At 42.4% G+C, this 17184-nt stretch overlaps 1 protein-coding gene across 7 annotated transcripts in view; it reads left to right on the forward strand.

The window, feature by feature from the left end:
• Positions 1-15976, forward strand: part of SGTA (small glutamine rich tetratricopeptide repeat co-chaperone alpha) — a 46626-nt gene extending 30650 nt beyond the window's left edge. For 4 of the 7 annotated variants that reach the window (XM_072601430.1, XM_072601433.1, XM_072601431.1 and 1 more), the window contains exons 6-12: positions 1789-1893; positions 4981-5119; positions 6033-6095; positions 6430-6467; positions 6799-6888; positions 11467-11590; positions 14515-15976. In XM_072601430.1, the coding sequence (XP_072457531.1) occupies positions 1789-1893; positions 4981-5119; positions 6033-6095; positions 6430-6467; positions 6799-6888; positions 11467-11581 (550 nt within the window). In that variant the 3' untranslated portion in view covers positions 11582-11590; positions 14515-15976. The remainder of the gene's footprint in view (positions 1-1788; positions 1894-4980; positions 5120-6032; positions 6096-6429; positions 6468-6798; positions 6889-11466; positions 11591-14514) is intronic. The other 3 variants (XM_072601434.1, XM_072601435.1, XM_072601436.1) reach the window with 3 other exon arrangements.
• The last annotated feature ends 1208 nt before the right edge of the window (positions 15977-17184 follow it).

The following is a 17184-nucleotide window of genomic DNA, read 5'->3' on the forward strand; positions in this document are numbered from 1 at the left end:
ACAATGACTTTCTGGTTCACTCTGGGGCTTTGATCCCACTGTGAATGACAAGTTGGACAAGCCAGGGAGTTGGATGGAATTGGAGCAGATGTGGCAGGTACTCATGTATTCAATGCTCATGTCCCCACAAGGTCAGCCAGTTGAGGTCCTAGAGATTCAGGCAGGGACTAACTCTTCAGACTCTCTAGCCTCAGACAGACAAAAGGGGCTGGGAATTCTGACTGGGACCCTAGGGAATCATGCAGATGGTTCAGTCAGCACATTCAAGAAGCCAAGCCAAATACAGGATCTGGGCAAGAGGCCCAGTAGTAACCATAGGGCAACAGCCCCAGGTCTGGAACTTGGGGCAGAGTGTAGACAACAAGATGGCACAGTGACTGGAGCTGTGGACTTAGGATCCTGCCCCAGGCACTTAGGAGCCATGGGAAAAGCCCTTAACCTCTCTCAGCCTCAGTCTCTTTAACTATAAAATAATGATGATAATAACACCTACTTCAATCAAATGAGATATGAAGTGCCTTCAAACTAAAACAAAACACAATTGCTCGCTGCTATTGATAGTGAGTTATGGGCTTTATATGTCATGGACTCCTTGTTCTGTCTTTTACCTGAGTCTAAATTGACCTGAGCTTGTAGCTAGGACCAAGTTTTGTACCAAAATGAGAGGAACAGAGAGAAACTTCACACCTGTATATCACAGAAATTCAGAAAGTGGAAATTACCTTAGAGGTCATGGAATCTCACCTGAGCAAGATATCTTAGTGGAGGGGTAGGGAGAGGACCCGAGGGTATACTCCTCATCCAGGGGCATCCTGTTCTGCTTTCGGAGAGTGTTGTCAGCAAATACTTTTCTTATGCTTGACTCTGTACTACTTCTGTTTTCCTGCTCACTGCAGTTTTCTCTGATTCTTCACAGCTCATGTTTCTCTTTTGGGGCTATAGCCTTAATAACACTAATTACTCAGATTTACAGTAGCTATTTAAAGCATATTCCTCACAACAACCCTGTGTTGGTAGATAGTTCAAAGGTTTTCCCCATTTCATAGATGAGGAAGTGTGGGACGTAGTTATTTTGTTAGTGTCATCGTTGAGTCTCCACTCTAATCTCCTAAATCCCCTGTTCTCTCCACTAGACTAAACTGTTTCTCGAGAGTGTAAGCTCTCTGAGGCCAGGGACCAATGTTTAAATAGATCTGTTTGCTGCCTGGCATGGGGACTTAGTTAATATTTCATGGATTTTTTTTAATGTGGCAGAAAAAGTACTCGTGATTCAGATATGTTGAGATTGGTGCACAGAGTTACCTCTTAGCAAATTAATAGTGATAATGATAACCGGCTTTGATATAGGATGTTGAAATTTGCAGAAACACTTTACATACATAATCTCCCATGAACCTTGTGATAACCTTGTGAGATAGAGAACTTCCACAGATGGTGTCCTCTCTGTTTTTACAGAGTACCCTCTGAACGTAAGCATCTTGAGGGTAGGAGCTGTTTCCATTTTTGTTTCCAAAACACCTAGCAGAGTGTCTGGCTTATAGTAGATGCTTTATAAATGCTTATTGAATTAAATTGATTTAATGAAGAAACAGACTCCCAAAAGTACAATGGCTTAAAATTAGATATTATCTAAGTGGCCCAGTCCTGCTCTGCTATAGGGAAAACCCTGGTTATTTGCAGAAGTGAGTGGATATATAGGTAGTTGGTTTCATAGTTGATTGAGTTTTTTTTTCCTTGGCTGTCATCCTGCCTTTGTCAGAGAGTGAACTTTTTCACTTATGTTCTCAGAGCTGCTGCCTACAGCAAACTTGGAAATTATGCGGGTGCTGTGAGAGACTGTGAAAGAGCCATTGGTATAGACCCCTACTACAGCAAAGCCTATGGCAGAATGGGGTAGGTATTGGAAACATTCTTTTGTGGGAGGGAAGGTCTCTTTCCTCCCTGAGGCTAAGAACAAAAGTTTTAGCCTTGATTGAGGGACCACGAATGGTTTAAAGAAGTTTCCCAATTGGAAGAGGCTACTGAGATGATCTAGTCTGAGCCACTAATTGTACAAGCAAAGAAACGCAAACCCATTGATATCTAATTACTCAAGATCCCACAGAGTGACAGCCAAGTTCTGACCCAGGTCTCATTGTTTTAGACCAACGGCAGGGAACCTGTGACCTCAAGACCACATGTGGCCCTCTAGGTCCTCACGTGAGGCCCTTTAACTGAATCCAAACTTCCCAGAACAAATCCCCTTAATAAAATTGTTCTGTGAAACTTGGACTCGTTGAAAAGTCCACACCCAAGGACCTGGAAGGCCATATGTGGTTCAAAAGGCTTCAGGTTCTCCACCCCTGCCTTAGTCTATACTGCTGGGAGCCATCTCCAGTCATTCTGATTTATATCTTGCCACTGAACCCAGATAGCTCTGGAGGGGAAAGTGAGGCTGGTGATCTTGCACAGCCCTCCCTCACGTAAATCCTATTCACTTGCAAGTCATGGTCTCGTCTTCCTGATGTCACACTCCTCTGAGGATGAAGGCAGCATCAAGACTGTGCTGCCTTGCAAGTAACTTGATGCTAGGACAGGATCAGCAGCCTTTGGAAAATGTTGTGTCAGACTTCCTTTCCAGGGCTTGGAACGTGGCAGTGATGACATCTGATGTTCTCTGCTGTGTATTTAGTCAGGACTGGAAGGAGTGATCACATCACCTGCTGAGCTTTGCCAGCAAGAATTGGAGTGTGGCAATAGCTGTCTTCCTTTGTGTCACTAAATATGGATGCAAAATCATACATTGTCCCCCATCTTCATGCTCCCCAGTCCCATAATTATTTGATTTGGTCGAAGATAAAAATATTTTCTAATAATGTACTGCCCCTTCGCACAAGGAGATATCAGAACATGTCAGTAATAGTACATGGACCTTCAGTGATAGGGCTGGATTTGTATTAAGTATCTCAGTTGCATGGCTAGGCTCCCTTGCAATTATGTGAGTGACTGAGGTTTGGAATGCCATCTCTAGCAGTGGAACAAAGTAAAACTAATTGACCCACGCAAGAATAAAGTACATAACTTAGGTTTTATCAGAACCCTTTTCTTTCTTTTTTAATGTTTATTATTTTTAGTTTAGTTCATTTTTGTCTTTTTTAAAAAAATTTTGATTTCCAAATTTTCTTCCTCCTCCAGCCATTGAGAAGGCAAGCAATATATCAGTTATACTTGTGAAATCATGTAAAACATATTTCTATATTAGCCATGTTGAAAAACCAAAAAATTTTTTAAAATTATACTTCAATTTGTACTCAGAATTCATCAGTTCTTTCTCTGGAGGTACATAGCATGAGTCCTTTGGAATTGTCTCAGATCATTGTATTGATCATGTAAGTCTTTCACAATTGGTCATCATTACAACGTTGCTGTTAACTGTGTTTTCTCAGTTTTGCTTACTTCACTTTGCATCCACGTGTCATTTCTTGTAGCATAGCAACATTCTGTCATAATTATATACCACAACTTGTTCAGCCATTCCCCAGCTGATGGGCAGCCCCTCCATTTCTGTCAGCACTTTTTTCTAACTAACTAACTCATTCCCTGAAATATGGGGTCTGGCTGGACTAGTGTAAGTGGGTTCCTTAAGGAGGTTGTCCCACCAGCTAAGCTGGCCTTCTAAAACAGAACATTCTTGGAGGGTATCCAAATCTCTTTTTATGTGGAGACTGACAGGTAGAATTTTAACCCTTAATGAGATAAGCAGCACCTCTGTTACGTGAATTGTTCAAGTCTGATCAAATCCCCATTTTTGCCCCCTCCCCCAGCAATTTTACCCCAGCAGTATATTCCTACAAAAACAAATCTGGAAACAACCTTTCCCTCACCTTCCCTCTTAGTGTTGGTATTATACTTACCTGGAACATTATTGTAAATTCCTTGAAAGGCAGACATTGTATAACTCTTAGCTTTGTAGCTTCTCCAGGGGTTTGCACAGGCCCTACCCGGCAGGCACTTAATAAGTGTTGATAATGATGAATTGGCTAATATGACAGAAAAGAAAAATGACAAATGTTGACGGGAATGTGGAAAAATTAGGACACTAATGGTGGAGTTATGGACTGACGCAACTGTTCTGGAGAGCGATTTGAAACACTGCAATACCACCACTAGGTCTGTATCACAAAGAGATCCAAAAAAAAAAAAGACCTATTTGTACAAAAATATTGAAATCAGCTCTTTTTGTGGTGAAAAAGAATTGGAAATTGAGGAGATGTCCATCAGTTGGGGAATGGCTGTGATATATGATTTTGATGGAATATTATTGTGCTATAAGAAATGATCAGAAAAACCTGGGAAGGTTTACATGAACTGATGCAAAGTGAAGTGAGCAGAACCAGGAGAACATACAGTAACAGCAATATTATATTATGTGAATGACTTAGTCCTTCTCAGAAATACAAAGATTCAATTCAGTTCTTTTTTTGTTTATTTTTAGTTTTCAACTTTCACTTCCATAAGTTTTAAATGTTTTCCCCACCCCTTCCCTCTCCAAGATGGCCTGCAGTCTGATATAGGCGCTACAATTCAATTCAGTTCTAAAGAACTCGTGATGAAATAGCTATCTACCTCTAATGAAAGGAGTCTGAATGCAGATAGAAGTATATTTTTTTCTTTTTTCTTTTGGTCTGTGTTTTCTTTCACAACATGAATAATATGAAAATGTTTTGCATGACTGCCCATGTATAACCTATATCAAATGACTTGCATTCTCAGCTGGGAGGAGAGAGGAAGGGAAAGAATTTGTAACTCAAAATTTTTAAAAATGGATGTTAAAAATTATTATTACATGTAATTTAAGAAATATATATAAAAAAAGAAAAAGATAGTGGGTGAATTGTGAGAGGCTAAAGGGTAACGTCCATCAGAACTCTGGGGGTCATATAGGGCTCTTCTTTCTGGGCCTTCTTAGAACTTTTTGTCTTCTTTCTTCCCTCTGTCCAGCTTAGCACTTTCAAGTTTAAACAAGCACGCAGAAGCAGTAGTGTACTATAAGAAGGCCCTGGAATTGGACCCAGACAATGACACATACAAATCAAACCTCAAGATAGCTGAACAGAAAATGAAAGAAGCACCCAGCCCTGTAAGTTCCAGAACTTAGTGTCTGCTTCTGTGTGATGAGGAGGCTTTAGTGGGGTGTAGTTGAGTGTGGGAAGGGAAGGCTTTTTTAATTTATCCTAGGCTGAAGGGGCTGGCAAGTTCAGCTCACACGTCACAGGCCCTGCTCATTTGAAAACATAACCATGGATTTTTCCAGATTCGAGGCACTACTTAATCCAGTAGCCTTTGGAGGCAGCTTGTTGCTCCACTTTGTCGTGACTATTTGTTGAGCTTTTCACAGAATAGTTAAAATCTCCTAAGATGGAAGGATAAAGTCTAACCCCCACTAAAGTAGATCTATACTATATCCAACAAGAGTCCCTCATGCCTCAGTGATAGAGAGCTCATTACCTGTCAAGGTATCACATTCCCTTTTGAGATAGCTCTTACTGGATTTCCCCTTATGTTGAGTTGATTCTACTTATTGCACTTTAGGGCCAAGCAGATGAACGATGGCAGCCATCTCTCCCTTCCCTCTCCCCCTTTGGTGTTATTTGCTCCAGGCTAAATAGCCCTAATTTCTCAACAGCTCTCTATGTGATAATATTTCATTTTCTCTTGATCACCCTCCTCTGATGGTGCTCCAGGGACCCTCTTAGAAGGTGGTGCCTCAGACTTGAATGAAGTACATTAGATGGGGTCTCTTGAGGGTCCCATGTAGTGGAATAAAGACCTCTCTCATTCTTTCTTTTGTGCCCATTGATGCCACTTAATGTTAGATTGTGTTGAGTTTTAGTGTTGCTCTATCAGGCTGTTTGTAGAATATAATTCCATCTTTAAAAGCTACTTGCCTCTGTATTTTTTTTTTTTTGCTTGTGGAGCAGTTCATTGACATCCGTGTGCCATTCACCCATTGTCAGATGCCATCTAATAAAGTCTTTTTGTGGTCTTTGTAGACAGGAGGCACTGGAGGCTTTGACCTGGCTGGCTTGCTGAATAACCCAGGCTTCATGAGTATGGTAATGACCTCGTTCCTTTCCCACCCCACTCCCCAGTGCATGTTTATCTAAGCATAGATAGGGGAGTTTGCACATTTCATTACTTTCTATGTCTTAAACAATGAAAAAAACAACTCTGTGTTGATAAGCTAGATAGATCTAAGCTCTAATTGTAGTGGGTTTAACTACTGACTGACTCTTCTTGTTCTGTGTTAGAAGGGTGCGTGTGTTTTGAACTTTTTCCTTCTTGTTATTGATTAAAAATAAAATGCTATTATTTAACCTAGAGATTTATAATGGGGTGGTCAAGATAGCTAGGGATCTTTTCTAACTATCGGACTGTTTTCTTTAATAGGCGTCAAACCTCATGAATAATCCTCAAGTACAGCAGCTGTAAGTAATACTCTCTCTTGCCTTTTCTTTTGAATCTTTCAATAATGTTTTAAGATCTTAAAGCTGGCTGTGATCTTGGGAAATGTGACAGGTCACAGACAGTCTTATAGAAGAAGGTGGGAGAAATGGGTTTATTGAAAAACCTGCTGAATCCACAGGGAGCCTGCCAAACTCCAGCAGGGAACCACTTGAACTAGGGAAGGCAAAGCATCCAAAAGGGATTAATCTTAATTCTTTACCAAGTCTCTTGTGACAATCTGTCCTGCCAAGGACCTGGAATCAAAGGGACCAGAGTTGGCCTGTTTGTGAGTAATAAATCCTCTCCTTGCAGCATGTCTGGGATGATATCAGGTGGCCACAACCCTTTGGGAGCTGCTGGAGCCAGCCCTTCTCCAAATGACCTTGCCAGCCTCATCCAGGCGTAAGTTGATTTGCCTTTGTTAGGGGAGGAGGATGAAACAAAGCTCTTAAAATGGAAAAAACTCACCCTGGATCAAGTCCATCTGTAGAGCAGTAGAAGCAGACGGAAAAGCAAACGCCAACCACCCCACGTAATGAGACCAGAAGTCCTTACTCTTCCCCAACCAGTAGTCAGCCTTGGACTTCAGCCATGGCCTCCCGGGTTCACGGAAGCTGCTTACTAATGACAACTTTGGGGCCTGTTCTGAGGAGGGGTCTGTACTAGCTCCATCCCTCCTCTCGCCATGCTGTGGAAGACGATTCTTTCCCAAGCAATCCTAGTGGTTTATGTAGCCAAAGAAGGGGTTGGTTTTGACACTCAAAAGGTCACGAACAAGCACCAGAATACCATTCCTAATTCTCCTCAACATGTTGGTGGCTGGCTTGGAGAGCAAATGCGAAGGAACCCTATTCGACAGTCTTTTCCTGAGCACCTACTGTATGTGAGGCATTCTGCTTGTGGTCCTCTTGGCTATTCCCGCTGCCACCCCCACCCCCAACGACTTGTTAGCATCCTTCTGGGCTTTTACAGTAGGTCCCCTGAATGTTCTCCCACCATCCTGCTGCCAGTTCTGGTAGTAAAGTACTGCCACACTGCTCTTCCGTAGTAGATCTGATGAGCTTTAGCTGTGGCTCCTGTCATCTCAGAACCCTTCAGTTTCTTACTGCATACTGACCAGGTTCTCGACTTCTTTATTTGATCTGGTGTTTGAGGGTTCCTCACCATCCACTCTTCTTTTCACATGATACCAAGCTTAGCCAAACCAAACTACTCAGTCTCCGGTACACACTTTGTGCACTGCTCATTCCACAGCTTCTCTGACTTATCTCTGCCCATTGGATCCCCACCTATCTTTTGAAGCACACTTCAAATGCCACCTATAAGAAGCCTTCCTGATTTTCTCTTTCCCTCCCTCCCCTCACATCGGTCATGACCTTTTACTTACCTGGGACTTACATAGGCTGCTGCTCATGCTTCTTTTATGCACTTAGGTGTTTTGTTGTATATTTCTTTATCTGTGGCATAACATCCAAAATTATGGAACAGCAAGGAAATTTCTTATTTGAATGTTAGGGATAGGGAAATATACTGAGATAACTCTAATACAAATTAGAAGATGTAAAAGACAAAATTTTTGTCTTTGGTTCAGGACCTTCTTTATCATACTCTATAAGGAAATTTTTTTTTCTTTATTGCTCTCTTTCTGTCTTTGCTTTTGTCTCTACTGCTCTCCCTGTGTTTCTGGATCAATGAGGTTTGGCATTCTGCTGTACTCTGATTGTGGTCTTAAACCTCAACTAGATGTACATCTCTATTGTATGTAAATGTCCTGGCTCTAATGCCTACCTTCTTTTCCTGTTTTGCCCCACTCCCTTTATTCTGCAAGTGTATTTTCCCCAGGGAAATGAAAATTCATATTCACAAGAAGAAAGAAATAATCAGAGTTGCTTTTAGCTTACCAAAGGGACTTAAAGCATTTTCTCTGGGATGGACTATGTGGCTAACAAACTTCCTTAAAACTATTGTGATGAGTTAGTTCTCTCTGACTGCCCCATCCTCTCTGCAGTTTCCCCTTAAGCCTTTGAGAGTTTTATTTCCATTTGATCATAAATGAGAATGGTGGTCATCTGTCTGCTCCCAAAGATTCCTTTGCCAGTTTGGAATTGGATTGGTCAAGTACTTTAAAAAAAGCTTATTTGTCTCTTTGTCATCTCAGACTCATGCTCAAGAAATCAGAAAGCCTCTTCAGTAATGGGTATCTGGTACCTCAACCATATCTTCTCACTTGTTTTCAAGTAACTCTCATGTGCGTCGTTATAGGGAACAGAATCATGTGCCCTAGGACTTGTGATCTATAGTACATAAGAGAGAACACAAGACATCCCCCCAAACCCCGTTTTGTTACAGAATATAAGTGCTTAAAAGAGGCATAATGCTACTTGATGTTCAAGGAAGGAAAGTTCTGATTGGACCAGCTGGGCTGAGTCTAGTTAGGATTTTACTAGAGGTAGTGTGAAAGACACTCTAGGGTTCTATAGTGGTGTAAGAAAAGGCATAAACATAGGACAAGTTGAAGATGGTGGGGAGCATGTCTACAAAGGTTAGTGATGTGATTGTGGGAGGTTTTGAATGTCATTGCTTTATTTGATAAATATTAGTAGGAGATTAATTGAAGTTGGGGCTTAGTATACAGGAGAGAAGATACTGTAGTTCAGACTTGCAGTGCCCTAGGCATGCTAGAGGGAATAGATAGGACTGAGCAACTCAGAGCTTCATCTGAAAATGTTGGGACCCAGTGATTACTTGGGAACCACTCACTATATTTTAGAATTGTACGTGGAGAAAAAGAGGAAAGCAAGGAATACTTCTTAGATTCTGGGAAAGCAGATTTCAAAAGAATTGGAGAAAGGGTAGGTAGGATCCCATGGACTAAAATTCTACTGGAGAAGTCAGCCCAGGAGGGATGGGAAGAGGTCGACTGTGCAATTCTGAAGACACAAAGAGAAACTATTTCAATGAAGAGAAAAAGGGGAGACTGTCTAGAGAACACTGGATACACAGGGAATTCACCAACCAACTTGGGTTTTTAAAAACAGTGTGGTGTACAGACAGTGAATGCAAAGGGGATGGGTCAAGGAGGATGACCTCCCAAGTGTGGTGTGGTCCTCATAGTAGGTGTCAGCAGTGCTAAAGCTCTGAGCGAACTGAAGCTGATGAGGAGCACTGGGGGCAACAACGGGGGTGGTTTTTAAAAAGTTCTCTTTAGGCTCAATGGAGGAAAAGGACTACTTGTCACTCAGAGGATATGAGACGGTAGTGACTGATAATGGAGAGAAGGCAGGGCTGTGCTCAACTCTTTATTCTGCTTTTGTTTTTTCTGACAGCAAGGATGATCTTTGCATGGAAAGAAATAGAACACACATGGTTAATAGAGAGTTGATATCCAGCATAAGAGTATTTAGCTGCCCTCGATGAGTGATGATTTCAAGTCACATGGTCCAAATTGACTTCATTCTGGGGAATTAAAAGAGCTGGTGATTGCCAACCCACTGTCCATGACACTACAGGACTGGATAAATATTGTCCTGTTTTTCAAAAGGGGGAAGAGAATGGCACCTGAAGATTGTAGGCTAGTGGAATTTGACTTCACTTCCTAGCAAACACCTCAGTAAAGAGATGATTAAAGAACACCTAGAAAAGGAAATGATGGTGAGAGTCCTCTAGACTTCGTAGGAAAGGAACAGGGAAATGCCGTAAGTGGAATTTATCTAGATTTTAGCAAAGCATTTGACATTTTCTCTCCTGCCGTACGGCTGGGAAAGGTGGAGAGACATAGGCTAGACAGTAGTATGCTAGATGAATTCAAAGCTGTGGGGTGGTCAGACCTCATGAGACCCCGAATGGTCCAAGTCAACTTGAATGGAGGCTTCTAGGGCAGTTTCCTCGGGACTGCTGTTATTTAATGCTTTTATCAGTGATGAAGACATAGTTGGTATGCACTTTGGATCTGTAGATGCTCCAGAGTTTGAAGGTAGAACCACTTTGGATGACCATTAGAATTAAAAAGATCTTGACAGGCTGGAGCAAATTTAGTAAGTTAAAATTTAATAGGGGTGAATGTACAGTTTTTCATTTTGGATGTCAGCTTCACAAGTGCGAGAGGGACAGCAGACAAAAAAGAATCTGGAGTTTTAGCTTCAAGCTTAATAGGAGTGACTGGTGTGCTGATAGTGCCCAAGAAAACTAACGTCATCTTAGACTGCATTAAAAAAGGCATGATAGCCAGGAAAGGGTGAGGAAGTGTGAGTCCTGCTGTCCTTTACACTGGTCCACCCAGCTCTGGAGTATTGAGTTCGATTCTGTGCATCTCATTTTAGGGAGGATGTTAATGAACTGAACGTGTCCAGAGGAAGGCAACAGATGGTAAAAAGCCTCGTGTTCAGGTTCTTAGAGGCTCCATTGAAGGACCTAGGGTTGTTCTGCCTAGAGAAGGTGAGGGAGGGGATGATAGTTGTTTGTAAAGATTTCTGGAACAGGGATTGGCCCCAAAGGGCAGAACTGTGACCTGTGTGGAAGGTACAGAGTGGTGAATTTAGACTTGATGTTGGGAAAAGCTGTGTAAGAATTTGGGGCATTGAGCAGGATAGCAAGAGGGCTTGATATCTCCCGCTCAGCTGAGCTCTTCAAGTAGAGCTTGGATGACCACTCGTCAGGTTCATCGTGTCAGGTTCTCTTTCAGGTAGAGATCTTGGATTAGGAGGTCACTAAGCTCCCTTCCAACTCTGAAATTCTGTGATTCCATATCACATCTGGAAAGTAAAGAAGGCGACCAAAGAGCACAAGGCTTTTGAGCGTGGCTGACTGGGATGATAACTTCCAGGGTCAGAAACAACAGGGTGCCACCAGACCAAGTCTGATTCTCAGAACTTAGAAGTCCAGCCTCCTTTGGACTGTGAGCTTTTCCTATTCTTTCATCTCTTTTCTGGTTGAGTTGGTTTTTGCTTATTCTGATTGCATGTGTTTGGTTTTGTTCTTCAGAGGCCAACAGTTTGCTCAGCAGATGCAGCAGCAAAATCCAGAGTTAATAGAACAGCTCAGGAGCCAGATCAGGAGTCGGACCCCCAGCGCCAGCAATGATGACCAGCAGGAGTGAACAGTGAAGGTGTGTGCTTGGGGCCTGGTAGGGTGGCATGGTGTGGCAGTGCTGGAGAAAGTACTCACCTGAATCAGAACGGTCATATTCGAGTTCCCAGCTTGGCCCTGTGTGACTTATGCTAGCAGTTCCCAGAACCTCAGAGTTTGGGAAGGGGGTCGGTGAGCTTGTTGTCTAATTCAGTCTTCCATCCAACACAGAAAATCCCCCTTTAATATCTGACAGGTAGTTTACATCCTCTTTCTTAAGATGAGGCAGCCAATAGCATTTTTAAATAGCTCTAATTGTCCTTTCCTATAATGGGGAGAGTTTACATTTACCAGTTGTCAGTGGTTTTTTAAATGGGTCTGTTCTCACAGTAGTCGTAGGCCCAAGTGTTGTAAGTGTTGTTTTTCCCATTTACTGAGGAGGAAAGTGACACCCAGAAAGGTGTCACCTGACTAAAAATATTAGCAAATTTAACAAGCTTTAGGGTTTATAAATACTTTAAGATTGATTTCTCATAGATTCTGAAGTCCTCGAAACAAACCTGTAAAGTGGATAATACAGTACAGATATTTTGATCCACATTTTGCAGAGGAGGAAACAAGAGATGACCAGAGGCTGTTTGGGTGGCTCAGAGGATGAGGCTCATTTTCCTTACCTGTAAAATGGAGATAATAAGAGCCTACTTCCGAGGATTGTTGGCAGGATTAAATCCGATAGCTGGACAACCTTAAAAGTGCTATCTGTATATGTACTAGTGGTTATTATGAGGGAATTGCTGTAGTCACACAGCTTGTTACGGTCAGCTGTGGGATTGCAACCCAAGTCTCTTCAGATGCGAAGTCCAATGCTGTGCTATACTGTTCCGTTTCCTAAGTGACAAAGCTGGGACATAGCCTCGAGCCTTTAGATTTCGGGTCCGGGATTCTTTCTTTTACAACATACTTTCACTGAAAACATCTTCATTTGTTCACATTCATATGTCCCTGATAGCTGCAAAGTACTTTCCTCACAATTTCTAAATGAGGAAATTAGTACAAGTGTTATCATCCTCCTGAGAAAACTGAGGCTCTGAGAAGGTGAGCCACTTGCCCGTTGTCCCAGAACTAGTGGGATTTGATGCTAGTCTGGATTTAGACTAGATTTCACATCGCCAGACTTCATATCCAGACCCCTTTCTGCTGTGTCATATGTATTTTCTTTTCTTTGGACCGCTTTCTTTCTTTCCTCTTGTATCTCTGCCCATGGTCACTTAGCTTCTTGTCCTCAGGTGAGACAGGAACCATATCTGGTTACAGACATAAATACTCCATCAGCCCAGTATGCAGCTACTCCATGAGTTACTTTTTTGAATTGAAAAAGAAATTTCATCCCTTGTTGGCTCACCCTTTGGTGAGGAAGCTCTCTCTAAATAGCTCAGTGTGTCCTCAGCAACAAAAATAGAGCTTGTTGACTTCCAGGGGCAGAGCCTTCCAGAACCTAGTACCTCTGTATCACAGAGAGACTTGATAAAGGGCTCCCAGGAATAAAGGAAGGAAAAGTGCCCTAATATTAGTACATGAATGTAACTTGAGTTCTTTAGAATTAAGGCATCGTATATATATGCACAGTATTGCTATTTGGATTTAGATCAGTGCCTGCCTAGATTTGCAGGTGATTCTTCCTAGCATAGTCCCTGACTGGCATCATTTCTTAAAGATCTAGCGAATTTTGTGGATGTTGTTTGCAATGGACTTTTCACACTCTTGGATAGTACTGCATCCTCCTCATTATTACCTGTGCTTTAATTAAAGAGAAGAAAAATCCGTGCTAGCAAAGGATTTAGGAATTAGACCCGGGGTTCTTCGGGAGCTAACTCTAAAGTCCAGTATGACGCAATGCTGTGGCAGCCAAAAAAGTTAGTTCAAATGCAGACTGAATTAATTCCAGGCTTGTGTTTAAAACAAAGGAGGTGTGATATAGTTCCTCTAAGTCAGAGATGATAGCCACTTGTGACTTTCCGGCTGCAGGCTCCTCTTTCACCCCCATCCTCCCAAGCTACAAAAATGGTACTTAGAGTCTTTAGGGTATGACCAGGGGTATGAGGGTACTTCAGACCATTTTATATGGGAAAGCTTGAAGAAATTAGGAATGTTATACTTGAATAAAGGAAGACTCCCAGAGGCAAAGGGAGTTTTGAATATTTAAAAGACTGTCACTAGAAAGATAGGTTAGGCTTGTTTCAGTAGACTCTAGAATGCAGGACCAGGACAAACTCAGTTACAGGAAGGCAGATTCCATGCCAATAGAAAGAATTTCCTAAGAAAATGAGATCAGTCAAGTTGTAGAATGGGCTTTCTCTGGGGGAAATGAAGTCTTGGATTATTGAGGATGGTCATGGAAGGTGGGGTGACCTCTCTACTTTTCAAGCCCTAGGTTTCTTTTTTTTGTTTTGTTTTGTTTTGTTTTTAATAAAATGGGGATAATGATACCTGAGAGACGGTGTATTGTGGTAAAATGGGACTGGACTTGATTCTGGACTCCTGATTACGTATAGGTCTACTACCTCCAGTTGTGTGCCTTGGACAAATTACTTCTCAGCCTCAGGATACTCTGCAAAACTGGAATGTTCATATCTACCTCACAAGGTAGTTGTTAGATTCAGTTGGGATAATGAATCTAAAATTGATTGCTGAACTTTAAAGTGCTATATGTTAGCTGTGTTGTTAGCTATTAGAGTGAAAAGTGAGCTCATCTTTCTTCAAGTAAGGTTTCTCCTAGGTGATCCCTGGGGTTCTCCCTGCTCTGAGGTTCTGTGATTCAGAATATGGTTTTCCTTTGAGAGTTAGTTGGTATTTCTCATTCTTAGACCTATCCCCAGTGCTTTGCACATAGTAGATCCTTAATGAAGATTTGTTAGACAGGGTTAGATTGTTACGGTTTTCATTGGATATATATTCTCTTTACAGCAGCACCATTCAGAATTGAGTCCTTCGATGTACAGACTGGAAGCCATGTGTTCTGCCATTTCTCCAGTTGGAACTTCCACGAGAGAAAAAGAAAAAAAATTATTGGACCTGCATGTTAAGATGGATTCTTATTTTCCTTTTTTTCCCTCTCCTTCTTCCCTCCGTTACCCAGACTCTATTTTTTTTCCCAAAAAAGAGCCAGCAAGCTGTAAACACAAACCAGCATCCACCCTCTTTCTAGCTCTCAAAGTCAGTTACTGAAGTATTTTCTACAGTGGGGCCTATGGGTGTTTCTCAGCCCCATTTACGAGATGTTTCAAGTTTTCTGTTAAGAAGCCTCCACCATCTTGTGTTTGTGGGCCACATACACTGGCTGCCTGGGGCTTTGAGGGTTGTGTTCATCTCCTCTTTATTTTTTTAAAGAGGAAAAAAGTATTTTCTTTCATGATTAGAAATCAGTTTCTAAACACAAACATCCTCTCAGGTTGCCTGGTGTTTCCAGAGCTCCTCCAGCTGAGTGTCCTGCTCTAATAATGCTCACTGCCATTTATAATCTGGGGCGTAAAGATGTCGTCAGTGCAGTTTGGATTATCTGTATGCATGGGGAAAATTTCAGTTGTGGATGTGGATAGATGCTTTTGTTAACCTGAACCTTTTAGAAGGAGGGGGCAGTCTTATTGGGGTGCGTAAGACCAGTTTCTGTGACTTTCTTCAAATTGAGCATTTTGATAGGAACTTGTTTTTTTTTTTTTCCTCAGATCTTTTTTGCCAGTGATCTCACAAACATCTAGTCACAATCATGATTTGTGTCTGGTACCCACTCGTTTCTCATTCACCAGGTGGAGAGACTTGAGCTTCATGCATCAGTCTTACCACCTTTCCATTGCCTATCTCACTGTCCCTTTGCACACAGGTGATAGTGGACACTTGGGTTTCTACTGGGGAGGAATATCTGCAAACTTTCTCCCTTACTGTGCAAGGAGGGTGGGACTGATAAGGGCCAACAGATCCAGCAGCCTGCATTGGTCAGCAGAGGTGGCAAACAGCAGCATTTTACAGGAACTTGCAGGGAGGAAAGGCTGCGCTTGCCCATGTAGCAGTGGAATTAGCTACCATGCTCAGCAGTAGTTTGGATACCTCATTGAAAATCCTAGAGGCCTCCCCTCATCACGATCAGATGGAGTTTGGTAAAGACGTGAGGGAGAAGACAAGGAGAGCTAGTTGTGTGAGTCATGAAAGTTGGCAGGTCAGATAATTGGACGGAAAGGGCAACTGACCCCCTGCTGCTTTCAGGGAGCCTCTTGGGGAGATAGATGAGCTTTGAGTGTTCTAGATGACTAGCAAGAAACAAAATGGTGATCGCCTGGAATCCATCATCACCCACAATGTTTTTAACTCTTCCGTTTTAACTGTGGTGAAGAATGTAACGTGTGGGGAATAAATATACATTGTGACCTTTTTACTTGTCTTCGCTTTAGTCCCTTTGTTCTCACTCCCCAGCGCCTTAGGAGACCGCCAATCCAGAAGGCTGAGTGCAAGACCCAAGGCCTGGGAGCACGAGGCCCAGGACAGGCACAAGGCCCAGGCTTCGTTGGCTTTGGATCCCCTGTGCAGAGCTGGTGACCTTTAGGAGTGTTTCTGTGACCGGAACAGAAGTGAAAGCCCAAGCAGCTCTTTGCTTTGCCCACCACAGGGTCAAAGCATATATCCAAGTATAACAATACCTACCACAAGTCATCAGGAGGGCTGTCCTCAGCACTCGCAAAAATGAGTTATCACTTACATTTCTTAAAATACTCTGAGGTTGGCAAAGCACTCTCCACACAATGGTCCCATGAGTTAGGAGGATATGTGGAAACCAATTCAGGAAATGCCATGACCTTGGCCACACTGGGCATTAGTGTCAGAGCTGGGATCTGAACCCCCAAACCCCAACTGCAAGTCTGCCTTCGCACCCAGCTGGAAGATGGATTAATGTTATGCAGTGATTCTAGGTTTGTTTTTGTTTTTTAATTGAGGGCAGACCATATAATTTTGAAAGTTTGCCTTTCTACATAGTACTTTCCAAGGGTGGATTCTGTCAAGAACAGAACATGACCTTACACCTTGTTCTTATGACTAGAATCAGCCTTCGGCTTCAGCATGGCCGATGCCTGGAGTGGTTTGAAATACCTTGTTAGAACCTTGCTCTTCATTTGGTCCAACCCTCTCAGGAGGAAGCAGAAGCCAACAGGCAAAAGAGGTAGATAACAGATAGTAGCAGAACTCAGATTGCCTCTCACTGAAATACATCTTTGACCCACTGTGATACACTGCATTGTATTGACATGGGGGCAGTTTTCCTGCTACAAGACGAACGATTCAACTTCTCTGCAAATAGCTTCTTGGGGAGAGGTGGCACTAGTGAAGGAGATGGTCTTGTAGAGTGGAAAGAGCCCCAGAACTTGAGCCATCCTGTGTGGTTTCTTGTCCCATCTCTATCACTGGAACCTGTGACTCGGCCTCATCTATGAGATGAGAGGGTAATTGTAGATGGTCTTCAAGGGACCTTTTAGTGCCAACGTTGTGAGTGTGGAGCACAGTGCCTTAAATTTGTGTCTTCTAAATTTTCCAGGACATTTTCACTTTCATTAGAAAAATGGGTTTGGAGTACAGAGGTTCTTGATTCAT

The sequence above is a fragment of the Notamacropus eugenii genome, chromosome 4 (assembly GCF_028372415.1).
Source record: "Notamacropus eugenii isolate mMacEug1 chromosome 4, mMacEug1.pri_v2, whole genome shotgun sequence".
NCBI classification, from domain to species: Eukaryota; Metazoa; Chordata; class Mammalia; order Diprotodontia; family Macropodidae; genus Notamacropus; species Notamacropus eugenii.